Source organism: Oncorhynchus masou, chromosome 11 (assembly GCF_036934945.1).
Source record: "Oncorhynchus masou masou isolate Uvic2021 chromosome 11, UVic_Omas_1.1, whole genome shotgun sequence".
Taxonomy (NCBI): Eukaryota; Metazoa; Chordata; class Actinopteri; order Salmoniformes; family Salmonidae; genus Oncorhynchus; species Oncorhynchus masou.
The window spans coordinates 850736-867088 of record NC_088222.1 but is presented as its reverse complement, the minus strand read 5'-3'; the positions used below and the strand labels follow the sequence as shown (position 1 = coordinate 867088).

Below are 16353 nucleotides of genomic sequence, written 5' to 3'. Positions count from 1 at the left end.
TCATTTCCAGATGATTCTACATGCTAAATCTACTGCACACAGCCAAGTGCTACTGAAAAAACGAAATCCTCAATTTTTTGTCAATACCGTTGTTTTCAGCTGAGTAAAAATTACAATGTAACCCTGCTGGTGGCTCTCTAGAGCATCTAATATCCTCCTGACTGGTCTCAAGGCTGTTTCCTTACCCTGCTGGTGGCTCTCTAGAGCATCTAATATCTTCCTGACTGGTCTCAGGGCTGTTTCCTTACCCTGCTGGTGGCTCTCTAGAGCATCAAATATCTTCCTGACTGGTCTCAGGGCTGTTTCCTTACCCTGCTGGTGGCTCTCTAGAGCATCTAATATCATCCTGACTGGTCTCAGGGCTGTTTCCTTACCCTGCTGGTGGCTCTCTAGAGTCTTCTGACTGGTCTCATGGCTGTTTCCTTACCCTGCTGGTGGCTCTCTAGAGCATCAAATATCATCCTGACTGGTCTCAGGGCTGTTTCCTTACCCTGCTGGTGGCTCTCTAGAGCATCTAATATCTTCCTGACTGGTCTCAGGGCTGTTTCCTTACCCTGCTGGTGGCTCTCTAGAGCATCAAATATCTTCCTGACTGGTCTCATGGCTGTTTCCTTACCCTGCTGGTGGCTCTCTAGAGCATCAAATATCTTCCTGACTGGTCTCAGGGCTGTTTCCTTACCCTGCTGGTGGCTCTCTAGAGCATCAAATATCTTCCTGACTGGTCTCATGGCTGTTTCCTTACCCTGCTGGTGGCTCTCTAGAGCATCAAATATCTTCCTGACTGGTCTCATGGCTGCTTCTTTACACACCAGCCTGATATCAGAGCCAGAGTATCCTTCCGTCGCCTAGAATATATAGATATTAGTATTAATATATCAAGACAACACCATCTATTACTACTACAACTAGCTAACTTACTCTGATACAAGAAACCATCTATCACTTAACTACTATACAATTTCAATTAACAGGTGTGCCTTGTTAGAAGTTCTTAATGCGTTTGAGCCAATCAGTTGTGTTGTGACAAGGTAGGGGTGGTGTACAGAAGATGGTCTTTTACCAAACAAGCTAAGTCCATATTATGGCAAGAACAGCTTTTTAGTAGTCAATATTTTGGTCAACAGAGATGTGAGATCCCACTGTTCCTCCCCCCTACCTGTGCAATCATCTTATAGTCCAGCTCGGTGCGTAGCTCCACCCCTCCAGTGCAGCTGAGTGGAGGCAGCCAATGAGAGACCATGGCCTGTCGGGCATTGCCAGAGGGAAGGCCAACCAGAATCCTTTTCTCCAGACGTCTCAGCATGGCATGATCCAGCTCCCTGAGAAGACGAAGAGAGACATAGGGAGAAACCTCTTCTGTTACCGAGACCACCTGTCATACCTGTAACCCTCCTGACCCTGTAGGTGTTGAACCCTGACTCTCTACCTGCTCCTAGATCAACACCCTGAGCAGCTTGATAAATACGGTTCCAGTTCTTCTGAGCTTACCAGGGCAGGTTAGAGGCTGCCAGGACTTACCAGGGCAGGTTAGAGGATGCCAGGGCTTACCAGGGCAGGTTAGAGGATGCCAGGGCTTACCAGGGCAGGTTAGATGATGCCAGGACTTACCAGGGCAGGTTAGAGGCTGCCAGGACATATGCCAGGTCTTACCAGGGCAGGTTAGAGGCTGCCAGGACATACGCCAGGTCTTACCAGGGCAGGTTAGAGGCTGCCAGGACATACGCCAGGTCTTACCAGGGCAGGTTAGAGGCTGCCAGGACATACGCCAGGTCTTACCAGGGCTGGTTAGGAGAGCTGCCAGGACATACGCCAGGTCTTACCAGGGCAGGTTAGAGGCTGCCAGGACATACGCCAGGTCTTACCAGGGCAGGTTAGAGGCTGCCAGGACATACGCCAGGTCTTCAGGTTAAGGCTGCCAGGACAGCCAGGTCTAATCAGGGCAGGTTAGAGGCTGCCAGGACTTACCAGGGCAGGTTAGAGGTTGCCAGGACATACGCCAGGTCTTACCAGGGCAGGTTAGAGGCTGCCAGGACATACGCCAGGTCTTACCAGGGCAGATTAGAGGCTGCCAGGCCATACGCCAGGGCTTACCAGGGCAGGTTAGAGGCTGCCAGGACATACGCCAGGTCTTACCAGGGCAGGTTAGAGGCTGCCAGGACATACGCCAGGTCTTACCAGGGCAGGTTAGAGTCTGCCAGGACATACGCCAGGTCTTACCAGGGCAGGTTAGAGGCTGCCAGGACATACGCCAAATCTTACCAGGGCAGGTTAGAGGCTGCCAGGACATACGCCAGGTCTAATCAGGGCAGGTTAGAGGCTGCCAGGACTTACCAGGGCAGGTTAGAGGTTGCCAGGACATACGCCAGGTCTTACCAGGGCAGGTTAGAGGCTGCCAGGACATACGCCAGGTCTTACCAGGGCAGATTAGAGGCTGCCAGGCCATACGCCAGGGCTTACCAGGGCAGGTTAGAGGCTGCCAGGACATACGCCAGGTCTTACCAGGGCAGGTTAGAGGCTGCCAGGACATACGCCAGGTCTTACCAGGGCAGGTTAGAGTCTGCCAGGACAAACACCAGGTCTCACCAGGTTAGGTTAGAGGCTGCCAGGACAAACGCCAGGTCCCACCAGGGTAGATTAGAGGCTGCCAGGACAAATGCCAGGTTCTCACCAGGGCAGGTTAGAGGCTGCCAGGACTTACCAGGGTAGGTTAGAGGCTGCCAGGACAAACGCCAGGACTCATCAGGGTAGGTTAGAGGCTGCAAGGACAAACGCCAGGTCTCACCAGGGTAGGTTAGAGAGTGTCAGGACAAATACCAGGTCTCACCAGGGCAGGTTAGAGGATGCCAGGACTTTCCAGGGTAGGTTAGAGGATGCCAGGACAAATGCCAGGACCTACCAGTATCGTGTCTTTACTATCATTAACTGAAGACCCCTCCAGTGCAGCTGAGTGGAGGCAGCCAATGAGAGACCATGGCCTGTCGGGCATTGCCAGAGGGAAGGCCAACCAGAATCCTTTTCTCCAGACGTCTCAGCATGGCATGATCCAGCTCCCTGAGAAGACGAAGAGAGACATAGGGAGAAACCTCTTCTGTTACCGAGACCACCTGTCATACCTGTAACCCTCCTGACCCTGTAGGTGTTGAACCCTGACTCTCTACCTGCTCCTAGATCAACACCCTGAGCAGCTTGATAAATACGGTTCCAGTTCTTCTGAGCTTACCAGGGCAGGTTAGAGGCTGCCAGGACTTACCAGGGCAGGTTAGAGGATGCCAGGGCTTACCAGGGCAGGTTAGAGGATGCCAGGGCTTACCAGGGCAGGTTAGATGATGCCAGGACTTACCAGGGCAGGTTAGAGGCTGCCAGGACATATGCCAGGTCTTACCAGGGCAGGTTAGAGGCTGCCAGGACATACGCCAGGTCTTACCAGGGCAGGTTAGAGTCTGCCAGGACAAACACCAGGTCTCACCAGGTTAGGTTAGAGGCTGCCAGAGGCTGCCAGGACTTACCAGGGCAGGTTAGAGGCTGCCAGGACATATGCCAGGTCTTACCAGGGCAGGTTAGAGGCTGCCAGGACATACACCAGGTCTTACCAGGGCAGGTTAGAGTCTGCCAGGACAAACACCAGGTCTCACCAGGTTAGGTTAGAGGCTGCCAGGACAAACGCCAGGTCCCACCAGGGTAGATTAGAGGCTGCCAGGACAAATGCCAGGTTCTCACCAGGGCAGGTTAGAGGCTGCCAGGACATACGCCAAATCTTACCAGGGCAGGTTAGAGGCTGCCAGGACATACGCCAGGTCTAATCAGGGCAGGTTAGAGGCTGCCAGGACTTACCAGGGCAGGTTAGAGGTTGCCAGGACATACGCCAGGTCTTACCAGGGCAGGTTAGAGGCTGCCAGGACATACGCCAGGTCTTACCAGGGCAGATTAGAGGCTGCCAGGCCATACGCCAGGGCTTACCAGGGCAGGTTAGAGGCTGCCAGGACATACGCCAGGTCTTACCAGGGCAGGTTAGAGGCTGCCAGGACATACGCCAGGTCTTACCAGGGCAGGTTAGAGTCTGCCAGGACAAACACCAGGTCTCACCAGGTTAGGTTAGAGGCTGCCAGGACAAACGCCAGGTCCCACCAGGGCAGATTAGAGGCTGCCAGGACAAATGCCAGGTTCTCACCAGGGCAGGTTAGAGGCTGCCAGGACTTACCAGGGTAGGTTAGAGGCTGCCAGGACAAACGCCAGGACTCATCAGGGTAGGTTAGAGGCTGCAAGGACAAACGCCAGGTCTCACCAGGGTAGGTTAGAGAGTGTCAGGACAAATACCAGGTCTCACCAGGGCAGGTTAGAGGATGCCAGGACTTTCCAGGGTAGGTTAGAGGATGCCAGGACAAATGCCAGGACCTACCAGTATCGTGTCTTTACTATCATTAACTGAAGACTTATAGTTTTTTCTCAAAGATTCTCTGTAATTAGTTATTACGCGATTAGACTGATTAATCATGTAACCGTAATTACTAGGAAGTTGGGGCACCAAGGAAAAATATTCTGATTACAAAGTTATAATTTCCTAAAATAACTTTTCAGATATTTTCATATCTGATCCATAGTCTTCTGATTAATGAATGATTTACTTTACCTCACGTTAGTCTCATTCCAAACGTCGTAAATTGTCATGTATGAGTCATCCATACATCAATTGTCTTAAATAATGTATTTATTACTAAGTAATTCACAGAAATGCATAAACAAACAGTAAATGTGGTTACATGAAATGAGAATGTGCCCTAATGGGCTAAACCGACATGGCGGCTTGTTAGACAAAAGGGGAAGTGGGGGTCGACTAAGAAGTCACTACAGAGTGATAATTATAACAATTGAAATGTTAATCCTTTGCACATTGAACGTTCACTCATTCGGGAACAATTGCAATCAATATATATATTTACACTCAGTGTGTCGTCTTGATCGCTGGTGAAAAGTTCATTTATTTTGTAGAAATAGTGGATAGTTCAGAGTGACATTAATTAGTTTCGTTATAGAATGGTTGTTTCGGCAGTTGTCATTCTTCGCGTTCAATGATACCGAATTCCTAGCTGCAGACTAGTAATTAATATCAAAGACTTATTCTGTCGGTATCGATAGTCTAAGAGTTTAACCACGTGGTATGGTTATGTCACATTCTGACCTTAGTTCCTTTGATTTGTCTTTGTTTTAGTATGGTCAGGGTATGAGTTGGGTGGTTTGTCTATGTTCCGTTTTCTATGTTGTGTTTTGCGTTTGGCCTGGTATGGTTCTCAATCAGAGGCAGGTGTCGTTAGTTGTCTCTGATTGGGAATCATACTTAGGTAGCCTTTTTCCACCTGTGTTTCGTGGGTGTTTATTTTCTGTGTCTGTGTGTTCCACACGGAACTGTTTCGGTTGGTTATTTCACGTGTCGTTTATTGTTTTGTTTCAGTGTTCGTTTGTTTTAATAAAGAGCATGAACACGTATGATGTTGCGCATTGGATCTCCGATCCTTACTACTCCTCCTCGCCGCCCGTCTGTCCTGAGCGGCTCGTCTGTCCGGAGCGGCCTGTCAGCCAGGAGCGACCGGAGTCGTCCTTCACTCCGGCACAGACCTCGGTCTGGGGACCCAAGCAATGGGTCCCGAATGGACAGGAGACTCCTTAGGCAGATGTTGACAACGCACACACACTCATGAATTATATATAATTACATTCATTCCCCAATGAGCGGCATTGTGGCACTAAGTGATGGTTGTATGGGGACTTTGTTTATTGTTTTTGTCTATCACTTCCTAAGTGTCAAAGGATCTGACCCGAAAAGGAATGAAAGCATAAACAAAAGATATACAAAATATAGTTCTTACACAAAAATCATCTAATTGGACAATACACTATATACGTCCAATGTTCTGGCAAAATGACTATCATGACATTGTCTCTAATGCCATATCTAGGGCTTTCCTACTTGGTGTGTTGCTTAGGCACTATCCTAAGTTGATAACTATATGATACGTTTACAGCTGTAAGGCACTAGTTTTGGCAGTCTACAGGGATGACCTATGGACTTCTGGGAAGAAAACTGGTGAGTGCTGTAGCTGTAGAGTCAAAGGCCGAGAAGTAAATGTTCAACTTTACTAAGGTTGGTATTTTGCTTGGACCATTAAGTGATCCTAGCATAAATCCAAATGGGATGTTCTCTGTGTGTTTATGCTTACACAAGCGCGCATGTCAAGGGAAGAAAACCAAGTATCCTGGCAGATTACAACTTGTTCAGAATGAGTCTGACGTAGTCAGGTAATTTTCAGGTCAATGCCTGGAGGTCAGTCAGAATTGGTGTCGAGGAAGTCTATTAGTTTTTACTACAAGTCACTGTCTTCCACTATTGTAGTGCTGATAGTTATGAAGTCTCTTTCATAGCTATGTTATCCACGGAGGAGCTAATCTCATGACGGAAGTACTCTTTAAGTATTGGACCAGTCCTACGTGGTGTGATCATGGTGAATGATGTTCCACCTGAATGGAGGATTCTGTTTATTAGTGACATGTGTGGTAAACACTGGAAGATTGGAGATTCCCTTCCACGTGTGGCACTCTGAGTGACTCCTATGTCGCTATTGTCAAGGGTCATTTGATTGGTTAGGTCTCTAACCTTCTTACTGATTGTAGCTAGACTGACTGTCGCTGGTATTGGTACTGGTGCTCAAGGGGACCAGTTATCCTAACGATTTACTCAGAAATATTATACTACCGGAACACATGATTGGAGCATTTTACTAGTTGTATGTAGTTGAACCTACACATGGCAAGGAATGTTTATTGTTGCCATTTGTTTTGGCGGTGGACAAGTCCACTGGACTTCCTTTACGACCAGTGTGGTACACCTCAGTAATATCTTAGATGTGTTCTAAGATAATCCCCGTCTAGGGGCCCGTCTGCTCCTCACTGTTCTCATAGGGGAGTTTACAACTAGATTTGATTTATGCTCTGCCTCTGGCGGTGTTGCCCGTAGTCTCGACCCCCACCGGCCTCGATGAGGCTCATCATGGGTCTGGGCTACTATTCCCCCCCCCTTTGTGTCTCGGGACCCCCCCACCGGCGGGTAATGTTGGTGTCCGAGGCGCAAACGAAAAGGTCGGACCTTATGTACGAGTTGTCAGCATCCGTGTTATGAGAATGGCTGTAACCTTCCAACCAAATCTCCTGGTGTTTGTGCTTCAACACCCTCACTGGCTGTAGAGGCATGTCAGTCACCACCGCGTCCGCGTGTGGCAACCTCTTCAGTACCTGCGAACTGAGACGAGGATATCGGTCTGTGATATCGCAAAGTGTTTCACCAGTGGGAGTCATCGGGTCAGTTGCTAGAATGACACCATTACTGTCATTGTAAGGGGTGACAGTCCCCAACAAAGCGGAAGGTGTATCATCGGAAACAGAGTATACTCTGCACATCAATGTTTTCTTGTTGATACGGCCGCAGTACTTGCGGAAGTGTCCGAAGGGCAAGAGGATTTCACATCAACTACCGTATTGCATGACTGCAAGGAGGAGGGAAATTGCTTATTCACAGAGACAGCTGGCTCAAAAACATGAAAAGAATGGTCAATCAAGTTGGCTGGAATGTGTCGAGATATCGTAATATCTCCTTGGATTGGACTCTGCCCCAAGAGGTTTCTAAACGTCTTTTTCCCAGGGGGTGCTTTCGACAGATACGCCTCGTGAATGACTGCAGTGCAGCTAGCATTAGGGGTGGACAGTGTGGTCAGTGGAGAAGGTTGGTACCTGGTTGGTTTTCCAATCCATCAAATGGGAGTAACCGATCCATCAAGTCTGCGCCAAGTACCAGGGTTACAGTTTCGAGGCTGGTAACATACACAGGGTGAACGAGAGATACGTCCTTGAAGTGTCGTTTCAGCATGACTCTCAATGTGATAGACGAGGTAGTCTGAGTGACCCCTCGAAGTGCAGTGTCGCATCGTTCCACTTTTAACCAACGTTTAGTTGGCTTCAAAACCCTTTTGAGATCATCAAACAATGTTTGAGAGATGAGTGATATTGTCGCACCCGAATCAATTAGAGCATGACAAGTTAAGCAGTCCTCCAGGATTGTTTCCAGGGATGGCCATTTAGATTCATGGTTAGTGGACATATTCCCCACAAAGTGGACTGGTCGTTCGCAACGACGTGATGTGCCATTTCTGTTCAAGGTGGAAGCAGATTGACTTTTCCGATTTTGAGTGGGCTTGGCTTTAACGAAGCGCTTGACCTTTTTCTTCGCAACCTTTGTCAGAGTCTATAGACAAAGCCCAGGGGCTTGTTTCTTGATCAAGTGGGCCCTGGATAGGGTCTTGAATGAGAGCGGGAGAGATTAGAACTTTAATGTGCTATGGGTGTTAATTCCTGTGGACCTAGTGTCCGGTAATTCCCTGTCTAGTCCTTGTGACTTATCTTTTACCCTTTTCTCAAATCGTTCTCGCTTCAGTTCTTCCCGTAGTGGTGCTTCTGAAGAACATTGGTCTACGTTTTGATCATCCTTCAACCCTTTGTTACCCTTGTGCTCTGACACTTTGTGTGGGTTGGGTGCAGGAACGTAGTGAACAGGTTGATTGTAGCGGTAGTCATGTTGATGGAGACGGACTTTACAGCTATTTCGACCGCGGAGGTTATTGGAATCATGGTTTGGTGGTAGAAACTGTTGTTGTGCGTCATCTCTCAACGCTCCAATACCTGATAATTCACCCTCTGACTGATGTGAGTGCTCCTGGTCAAACTTCAAAACCGATTGGTCAGGGCTCTTAGTGTTGTGAACTTTTGATGCCTCAAAAGCTGTGCTTGCAAGCTCCCTGGGTTGTAAGATAGGCAAGCCAACGTGGGGGGCAGGGCCCAAGTAGGTAATGAAGGTAGGATACATGTTCGACAGGAACATCTGTTTAAAAGGTAACAGGTCTTCCATGCCTGTTTCAGTGAGTAGGCCAAAGTAAACTGAACAAAGCAAGCCTATGATAGTAAGCTTGTGGATGTTCGTTCCGAGCTTGTTTGACTGTGTTAGCCAGTGAGCTATCGTGTTTGCGAGTCGCAGAACCACAGGATTGTAATTTCAAAGCTGTGGCAAGTTTAGCGTAGTCGTTTAGCACGTGTTGCTGTTGTAGACGAATGAACCTTGTCACGTGTCTATTTGACGTTTGCTTCAACAGGTAAACCCTGTCAGAACCCGTAGTGTTCGGGTAGCCATCCAACCTCTATGTCAGCTAGGAACGTCTCAGTATCGTTTGGCTGACTTGGAACGGGGTCAAAGAGACGCAATATTACTTCAGATTTATCTAGTTTGGCGTGAACATCATCGTATTTAGTTTTGGCTAAATCAAGTTGTTCCTGTAGCATATGATTTTGTTCCTGTAGAAATGAGATTTTGTCTAATTGCAAAAACGTCATACGTTTTTCAAATCAAAAGGGAATTGTATTTTTCTTCATTAAACAGTCCGAAATCATATTACACAATTATACAAACAGTATCATACTCACTCATTCATCTTTTACAACAATTAGATGTAAACCTCATATCTGAGGCTATTATATAAACAGTGTTGTGGTAATGTAGCCACACCGTCTCCCATGAGCTTCCCCAAGTTGTGACAAACGGACCAGTTCGTAGCTGGATTCTTCACAGATCTTTTATACTTTCTCCGGAACATGAAATTTGTTCGTACCTCAAGTTCTGTGAGGTGGAAGGATTTCCTTTGTCCTCTATGAAAATATACTCTCTCTATACTATACAACGTCTCTCTGACCCAGCAACCTAGTTGAAGGAGGAAAGGGTGAGGCAGGGAGAGGGGGATGGGGCTTGCTATACCTAAAGAGGCCAACATCATGACACCAGGGTAGGTTAGAGGCTGCCAGGACACACCAGGGTAGGTTAGAGACTGCCAGGACAAATGCCAGGACCTACCAGGGTAGGTTAGAGGCTGCCAGGACAAATGCCAGGTCTCACCGGGGTAGGTTAGAGACTGCCAGGACAAACACCAGGACTTACCAGGGTAGGTTAGAGACTGCCAGGACAAACGCCAGGTCTTACCAGGGTAGGTTGGTGTTAGAGAGGTTAGGGTGAGACCTACCAGGGTAGGTTAAGGTTAGTTAGGGTTAGTCCTACCAGGGAAGGTTATGGTTAGACTTACCAGGGAAGGTTAGGGTTAGACCTACCAGGGAAGGTTAGGGTTAGACCTACCTGGGAATGTTAGGGTTAGACCTACCAGGGAAGGTTATGGTTAGACCTACCAGGGAAGGTTAAGGTTAGTTAGGGTTAGTCCTACCAGGGAAGGTTAGGGTTAGACCTACCAGGGAAGATTATGGTTAGACCTACCAGGGAAAGTTATGGTTAGTCCTACCAGGGAAGGTTAGGGTTAGACCTACCAGGGAAGATTAGGGTTAGACCTACCAGGGAAGGTTAGAGTTAGACCTACCAGGGAATGTTAGGGTTAGACCTACCAGGGAAGGTAATGGTTAGACCTACCAGGGAGGGTTATGGTTAGACCTACCAGGGAAGGTTATGGTTAGACCTACCAGGGAAGGTTAGGGTTAGACCTACCAGGGAAGGTTATGGTTAGACCTACCAGGGAAGGTTAGGGTTAGACCTACCAGGGAAGGTTAGATGCTGCCAGGACAAAAACCAGATCATCAGATCGGGCCAGTCCATCCATCTGGACCAAAAGCTCTGTCTTCATCCTTCTGCTGCCCTCGTGCTCTCCTCTGGACCAGGACAGCAACACAGAGAACAAAGAGCAGCATTAATAACACATAAATGCATTAGTAAACACAGAGAGCAGCATTAAAAACACAGAGAGCAGCATTAAAAACACAGAGAGCAGCATTTATAACACAGAGAGCAGCATTTACTAACTCCCCCTCCCTCTCTCCGTAACTCCCCCTCCCTCTCTCCGTAACTCACCCTCCCCTCTCTCCGTAACTCACCCTCCCCTCTCCGTAACTCACCCTCCCCCCTCTCCGTAACCCACCCTCCCCTCTCCGTAACTCACCCTCCCCTCTCTCTGTAACTCACCCTCCCCTCTCTCCGTAACTCACCCTCCCCTCTCTTCGTAACTCACCCTCCCCTCTCCGTAATTCACCCTCTCCTCTCTCCGTAACTCACCCTCCCCACTATCCGTAACTCACCCTCCCCTCTCTCCGTAACTCATCCTCTCCTCTCTCCGTAACTCACCCTCCCCTCTCTCCGTAACTCACCCTCCCCCTCTCCGTAACCCACCCTCCCCTCTCCGTAACTCACCCTCCCCTCTCTCTGTAACTCACCCTCCCCTCTCTCCGTAACTCACCCTCCCCTCTCTCCGTAACTCACCCTCCCCTCTCCGTAACTCACCCTCCCCCCTCTCCGTAACTCACCCTCCCCACTATCCGTAACTCACCCTCCCCTCTCTCCGTAACTCATCCTCTCCTCTCTCCGTAACTCACCCTCCCCTCTCTCCGTAACTCTCCCTCCCCCTCTCCGTAACTCACCCTGCCCTCTCTCCGTAACTCCTCCTCCCCTCTCTCTGTAACTGCCCCTCCCCTCTCTCCGTAACTCCCCCTTCCCTCTCTCTGTAACTGCCCCTCCCCTCTCTCCGTAACTGCCCCTCCCCTCTCTCCGTAACTCCCCCTCCCCTCTCTCCGCCACTCCCTCTCTCCGTAACTCACCCTCCTCCAGTCCCTCTCTGGCTCATAACTGACTCCAGTTCATCCAGGAAAATGGTGGAAGGGGCGTGGTAGCGAGCCAGCTCAAACAACACCTGGAGAGAAGAGTGCATTATGTCAACTAATAAACATCAGTCTGTAACATTCATACAGGGACATCAGACAGCCACGTACCCTGACCAGCTTCTCAGAGTCTCCTCTCCACTTGCTGACAATGCTGGAGGCTGAGATGTTGAAGAAGGTGGTGTTACACTCTGTGGCTACAGCCTTGGCCAGCAGTGTCTTACCTGTACCTGAGAGGAGAGGTTAGGAGTGTGTGTGGAGGTGTCTGTAGGTGTGTGTGTGCGTGTGTAGGTGAGTGTGTGCGTGTGTGTAGGTGAGTGTGCGTGTGTAGGTGTGTGTGAAGGTGTTACCTGGAGGTCCGTATAACAGCAGACCTTTCCATGGAGACAGGATGCCAGTGAATAGCTGTGGATACTAAGGACAGAATGAAGGAATGTTAGTTCTATAGAGTCAGATCAAATTACAATGTCGAGCAGCAACCGTACTGTAAGATGGACCATACTGTAAGATGGACAGGACTCTAATATGGGCCGTACTGTAAGATGGACAGTACTCTAAGATGGACCATACTTTAAAATGGGCCATACTCTAAGATGGACCATACTGTAAAATGGGCCATACTCTAAGATGGGCTGTACTCTAAGATGGGCCGTACTGTAAGATGGACAGTACTCTAAGATGGGCCGTACTCTAAAATGGGCCGTACTCTAAGATGGGCCGTACTGTAAGATGGGCCATACTCTAAGATGGGCCATACTCTAAGATGGGCTGTACTGTTAGATAGGCCGTACTGTAAGATGGGCCGTACTGTGACCTAAACTGGGATATGCTTAACACCCCGGCAGTCCTACAATCTAAGCTAGATGCCCTCAATCTCACACAAATCATCAAGGAACTCACCAGGTACAACCATAACTCTGTAAACAAGAGCACCCTCATAGACGTCATCCTGACCAACTGGCCCTCCAGATACACCTCCGCTGTCTTCAACCAGGATCTCAGCGATCACTGCCTCATTGCCTGTATCCGCTACGGAGCCGCAGTCAAACGACCACCCCTCATCACTGTCAAACGCTCCCTAAAACACTTCTGTGAGCAGGCCTTCCTAATCGACCTGGCCCGGGTATCCTGGAAGGATATTGACCTCATCCCGTCAGTTGAGGATGCCTGGTCATTCTTTAAAAGTAACTTCCTCACCATTTTAGATAAGCATGCTCCGTTCAAAAAATGCAGAACCAAGAACAGATACAGCCCTTGGTTCACTCAAGACCTGACTGCCCTCGACCAGCACAAAAACATCCTGTGGCGGACTGCAATAGCATCGAATAGTCCCCGCGATATGCAACTGTTCAGGGAAGTCAGGAACCAATACACGCAGTCAGTCAGGAAAGCTAAGTCCAGCTTCTTCAGGCAGAAGTTTGCATCCTGTAGCTCCAACTCCAAAAAGTTCTGGGACACTGTGAAGTCCATGGAGAACAAGAGCACCTCCTCCCAGCTGCCCACTGCACTGAGGCTAGGTAACACGGTCACCACCGATAAATCCATGATTATCGAAAACTTCAACAAGCATTTCTCAACGGCTGGCCATGCCTTGCGCCTGGCTACTCCAACCTCGGCCAACAGCTCCGCCCCCACCGCAGCTTCTCGCCCAAGCCCTTCCAGGTTCTCCTTTACCCAAATCCAGATAGCAGATGTTCTGAAAGAGCTGCAAAACCTGGACCCATACAAATCAGCTGGGCTTGACAATCTGGACCCTCTATTTCTGAAACTATCCGCCGCCATTGTCGCAACCCCTATTACCAGCCTGTTCAACCTCTCTTTCATATCGTCTCAGATCCCCAAGGATTGGAAAGCTGCCGCAGTCATCCCCCTCTTCAAAGGGGGAGACACCCTGGACCCAAACTGTTACAGACCTATATCCATCCTGCCCTGCCTATCTAAGGTCTTCGAAAGCCAAGTCAACAAACAGGTCACTGACCATCTCGAATCCCACCGTACCTTCTCCGCTGTGCAATCTGGTTTCCGAGCCGGTCACGGGTGCACCTCAGCCACACTCAAGGTACTAAACGATATCATAACCGCCATCGATAAAAGACAGTACTGTGCAGCCGTCTTCATCGACCTTGCCAAGGCTTTCGACTCTGTCAATCACCATATTCTTATCGGCAGACTCAGTAGCCTCGGTTTTTCGGATGACTGCCTTGCCTGGTTCACCAATTACTTTGCAGACAGAGTTCAGTGTGTCAAATTCGGAGGGCATGCTGTCCGGTCCTCTGGCAGTCTCTATGGGGGTGCCACAGGGTTCAATTCTTGGGCCGACTCTTTTCTCTGTATATATCAATGATGTTGCTCTTGCTGCGGGCGATTCCCTGATCCACCTCTACGCAGACGACACCATTCTATATACTTCCGGCCCGTCCTTGGATACTGTGCTATCTAACCTCCAAACGAGCTTCAATGCCATACAACACTCCTTCCGTGGCCTCCAACTGCTCTTTTACGCTAGTAAAACCAAATGCATACTTTTCAACCGATCGCTGCCTGCACCCGCATGCCCGACGAGCATCACCACCTTGGATGGTTTCGACCTTGAATATGTGGACACCTATAAGTACCTAGGTGTCTGGCTAGACTGTAAACTCTCCTTCCAGACTCATATCAAACATCTCCAATCGAAAATCAAACCAAGAGTCGGCTTTCTATTCCGCAACAAAGCCTCCTTCACTCACGCCGCCAAACTTACCCTAGTAAAACTGAATATCCTACCGATCCTCGACTTCGGCGATGTCATCTACAAAATTGCCTCCAACACTCTACTCAGCAAACTGGATGCAGTTTATCACAGTGCCATCCGTTTTGTCACTAAAGCACCTTATACCACCCACCACTGCGACTTGTATGCTCTAGTCGGCTGGCCCTCGCTACATATTCGTCGCCAGACCCACTGGCTCCAGGTCATCTACAAGTCCATGCTGGGTAAAGCTCCGCCTTATCTCAGTTCACTGGTCACGATGGCAACACCCATCCGTAGCATGCGCTCCAGCAGGTGTATCTCACTGATCATCCCTAAAGCCAACACCTCATTTGGCCGCCTTTCGTTCCAGTACTCTGCTGCCTGTGACTGGAACGAATTGCAAAAATCCCTGAAGTTGGAGACTTTTATCTCCCTCACCAACTTTAAACATGTGCTATCTGAGCAGCTAACCGATCGCTGCAGCTGTACATAGTCTATTGGTAAATAGCCCACCCATTTTCACCTACCTCATCCCCACACTGTTTTTATTTATTTACTTTTCTGCTCTTTTGCACACCAGTATCTCTACCTGTACATGACCATCTGATCATTTATCACTCCAGTGCTAATCTGCAAAATTGTAATTATTCGCCTACCTCCTCATACCTTTTGCACACAATGTATATAGACTCGCCTTTTTTGTACTGTGTTATTGACTTGTTAATCGTTTACTCCATGTGTAACTCTGTGTTGTCTGTTCACACTGCTAAGCTTTATCTTGGCCAGGTCGCAGTTGCAAATGAGAACTTGTTCTCAACTAGCCTACCTGGTTAAATAAAGGTGAAATAAAAAATAAAATAAAAAAAAAGATGGGCCGTACTCTAAGATGGGCCGTACTGTAAGATGGACAGTACTCTAAGATGGGCCATACTGTAAGATGAGCCGTAATGTAAGATGGGCCATACTGTAAGATGGACCATACTCTAAGATGGGCCATACTGTAAGATGGGCCGTAATGTAAGATGGGCCGTACTGTAAGATGGGCCGTACTGTAAAATGGGCCGTAATGTAAGATGGGCCGTACTGTTAGATGGGCCGTAATGTAAGATGGGCCATACTCTAAGATGGGCCATGCTCTAAGATGGACCATACTCTAAGATGGGCCGTACTGTAAGATGGGCTGTACTCTAAGATGGACCATACTCTAAAATGGGCCATACTCTAAAATGGGCCATACTCTAAAATGGGCCATACTCTAAGATGGGCTGTACTGTAAGATGGGCTGTACTGTTAGATGGGCTGTACTCTAACATGGACCATACTGTAAAATGGGCCGTAATGTAAGATAGGCCATACAGTAAGATAGGCCATACTCTAAGATGGGCCGTACTCTAAGATGGGCCAAACTCTAAGATGGACAGTATTCTAAGATGGGCCATACTCTAAGATGGGCCGTACTGTAAGATGGGCCAGACTGTAAGATGTGCCGTACTCTAAGATGGGCCGTACTCTAAGATGGACCGTACTCTAAGATGGGCCGTACTCTAAGATGGGCTGTACTCTAAGATGGGCCGTACTCTAAGATGGGCCGTACTGTAAGATGGGCCAGACTGTAAGATGTGCCGTACTAAAAGATGGACCATACTGTAAAATGGGCCATACTCTAAAATGGGCCATACTCTAAGATGGGCCGTACTCTAAGATGGGCCGTACTGTAAGATGGGCCGTACTGTAAGATGGGCTGTACTCTAAGATGGGCTGTACTCTAAGATGGACCATACTGTAAAATGGGCCGTACTCTAAGATGGGCTGTACTGTAAGATGGGCTGTACTCTAAGATGGGCCATACTCTAAGATGGGCCGTACTCTAAGATGGGCCGTAC

The 16353-nt window shown here is 48.7% G+C and overlaps 1 protein-coding gene across 2 annotated transcripts in view; it reads right to left on the bottom strand.

Moving 5' to 3' along the window:
• The window catches only part of katnal2 (katanin p60 subunit A-like 2), a 32350-nt gene that overhangs the window by 2414 nt on the left and 13583 nt on the right, over nt 1-16353 (bottom strand). Inside the window, exons 10-15 of one of the 2 annotated variants that reach the window (XM_064977217.1) lie at nt 12087-12150; nt 11848-11966; nt 11677-11768; nt 10627-10737; nt 1157-1319; nt 743-845 (exon numbers count right to left, since the gene is read on the bottom strand). In XM_064977217.1, coding sequence (XP_064833289.1) covers nt 743-845; nt 1157-1319; nt 10627-10737; nt 11677-11768; nt 11848-11966; nt 12087-12150 — 652 coding nt within the window. Of the gene's footprint in view, nt 1-742; nt 846-1156; nt 1320-2916; nt 3052-10626; nt 10738-11676; nt 11769-11847; nt 11967-12086; nt 12151-16353 lie in introns of those variants that run through there. The other variant, XM_064977216.1, reaches the window with a different exon arrangement.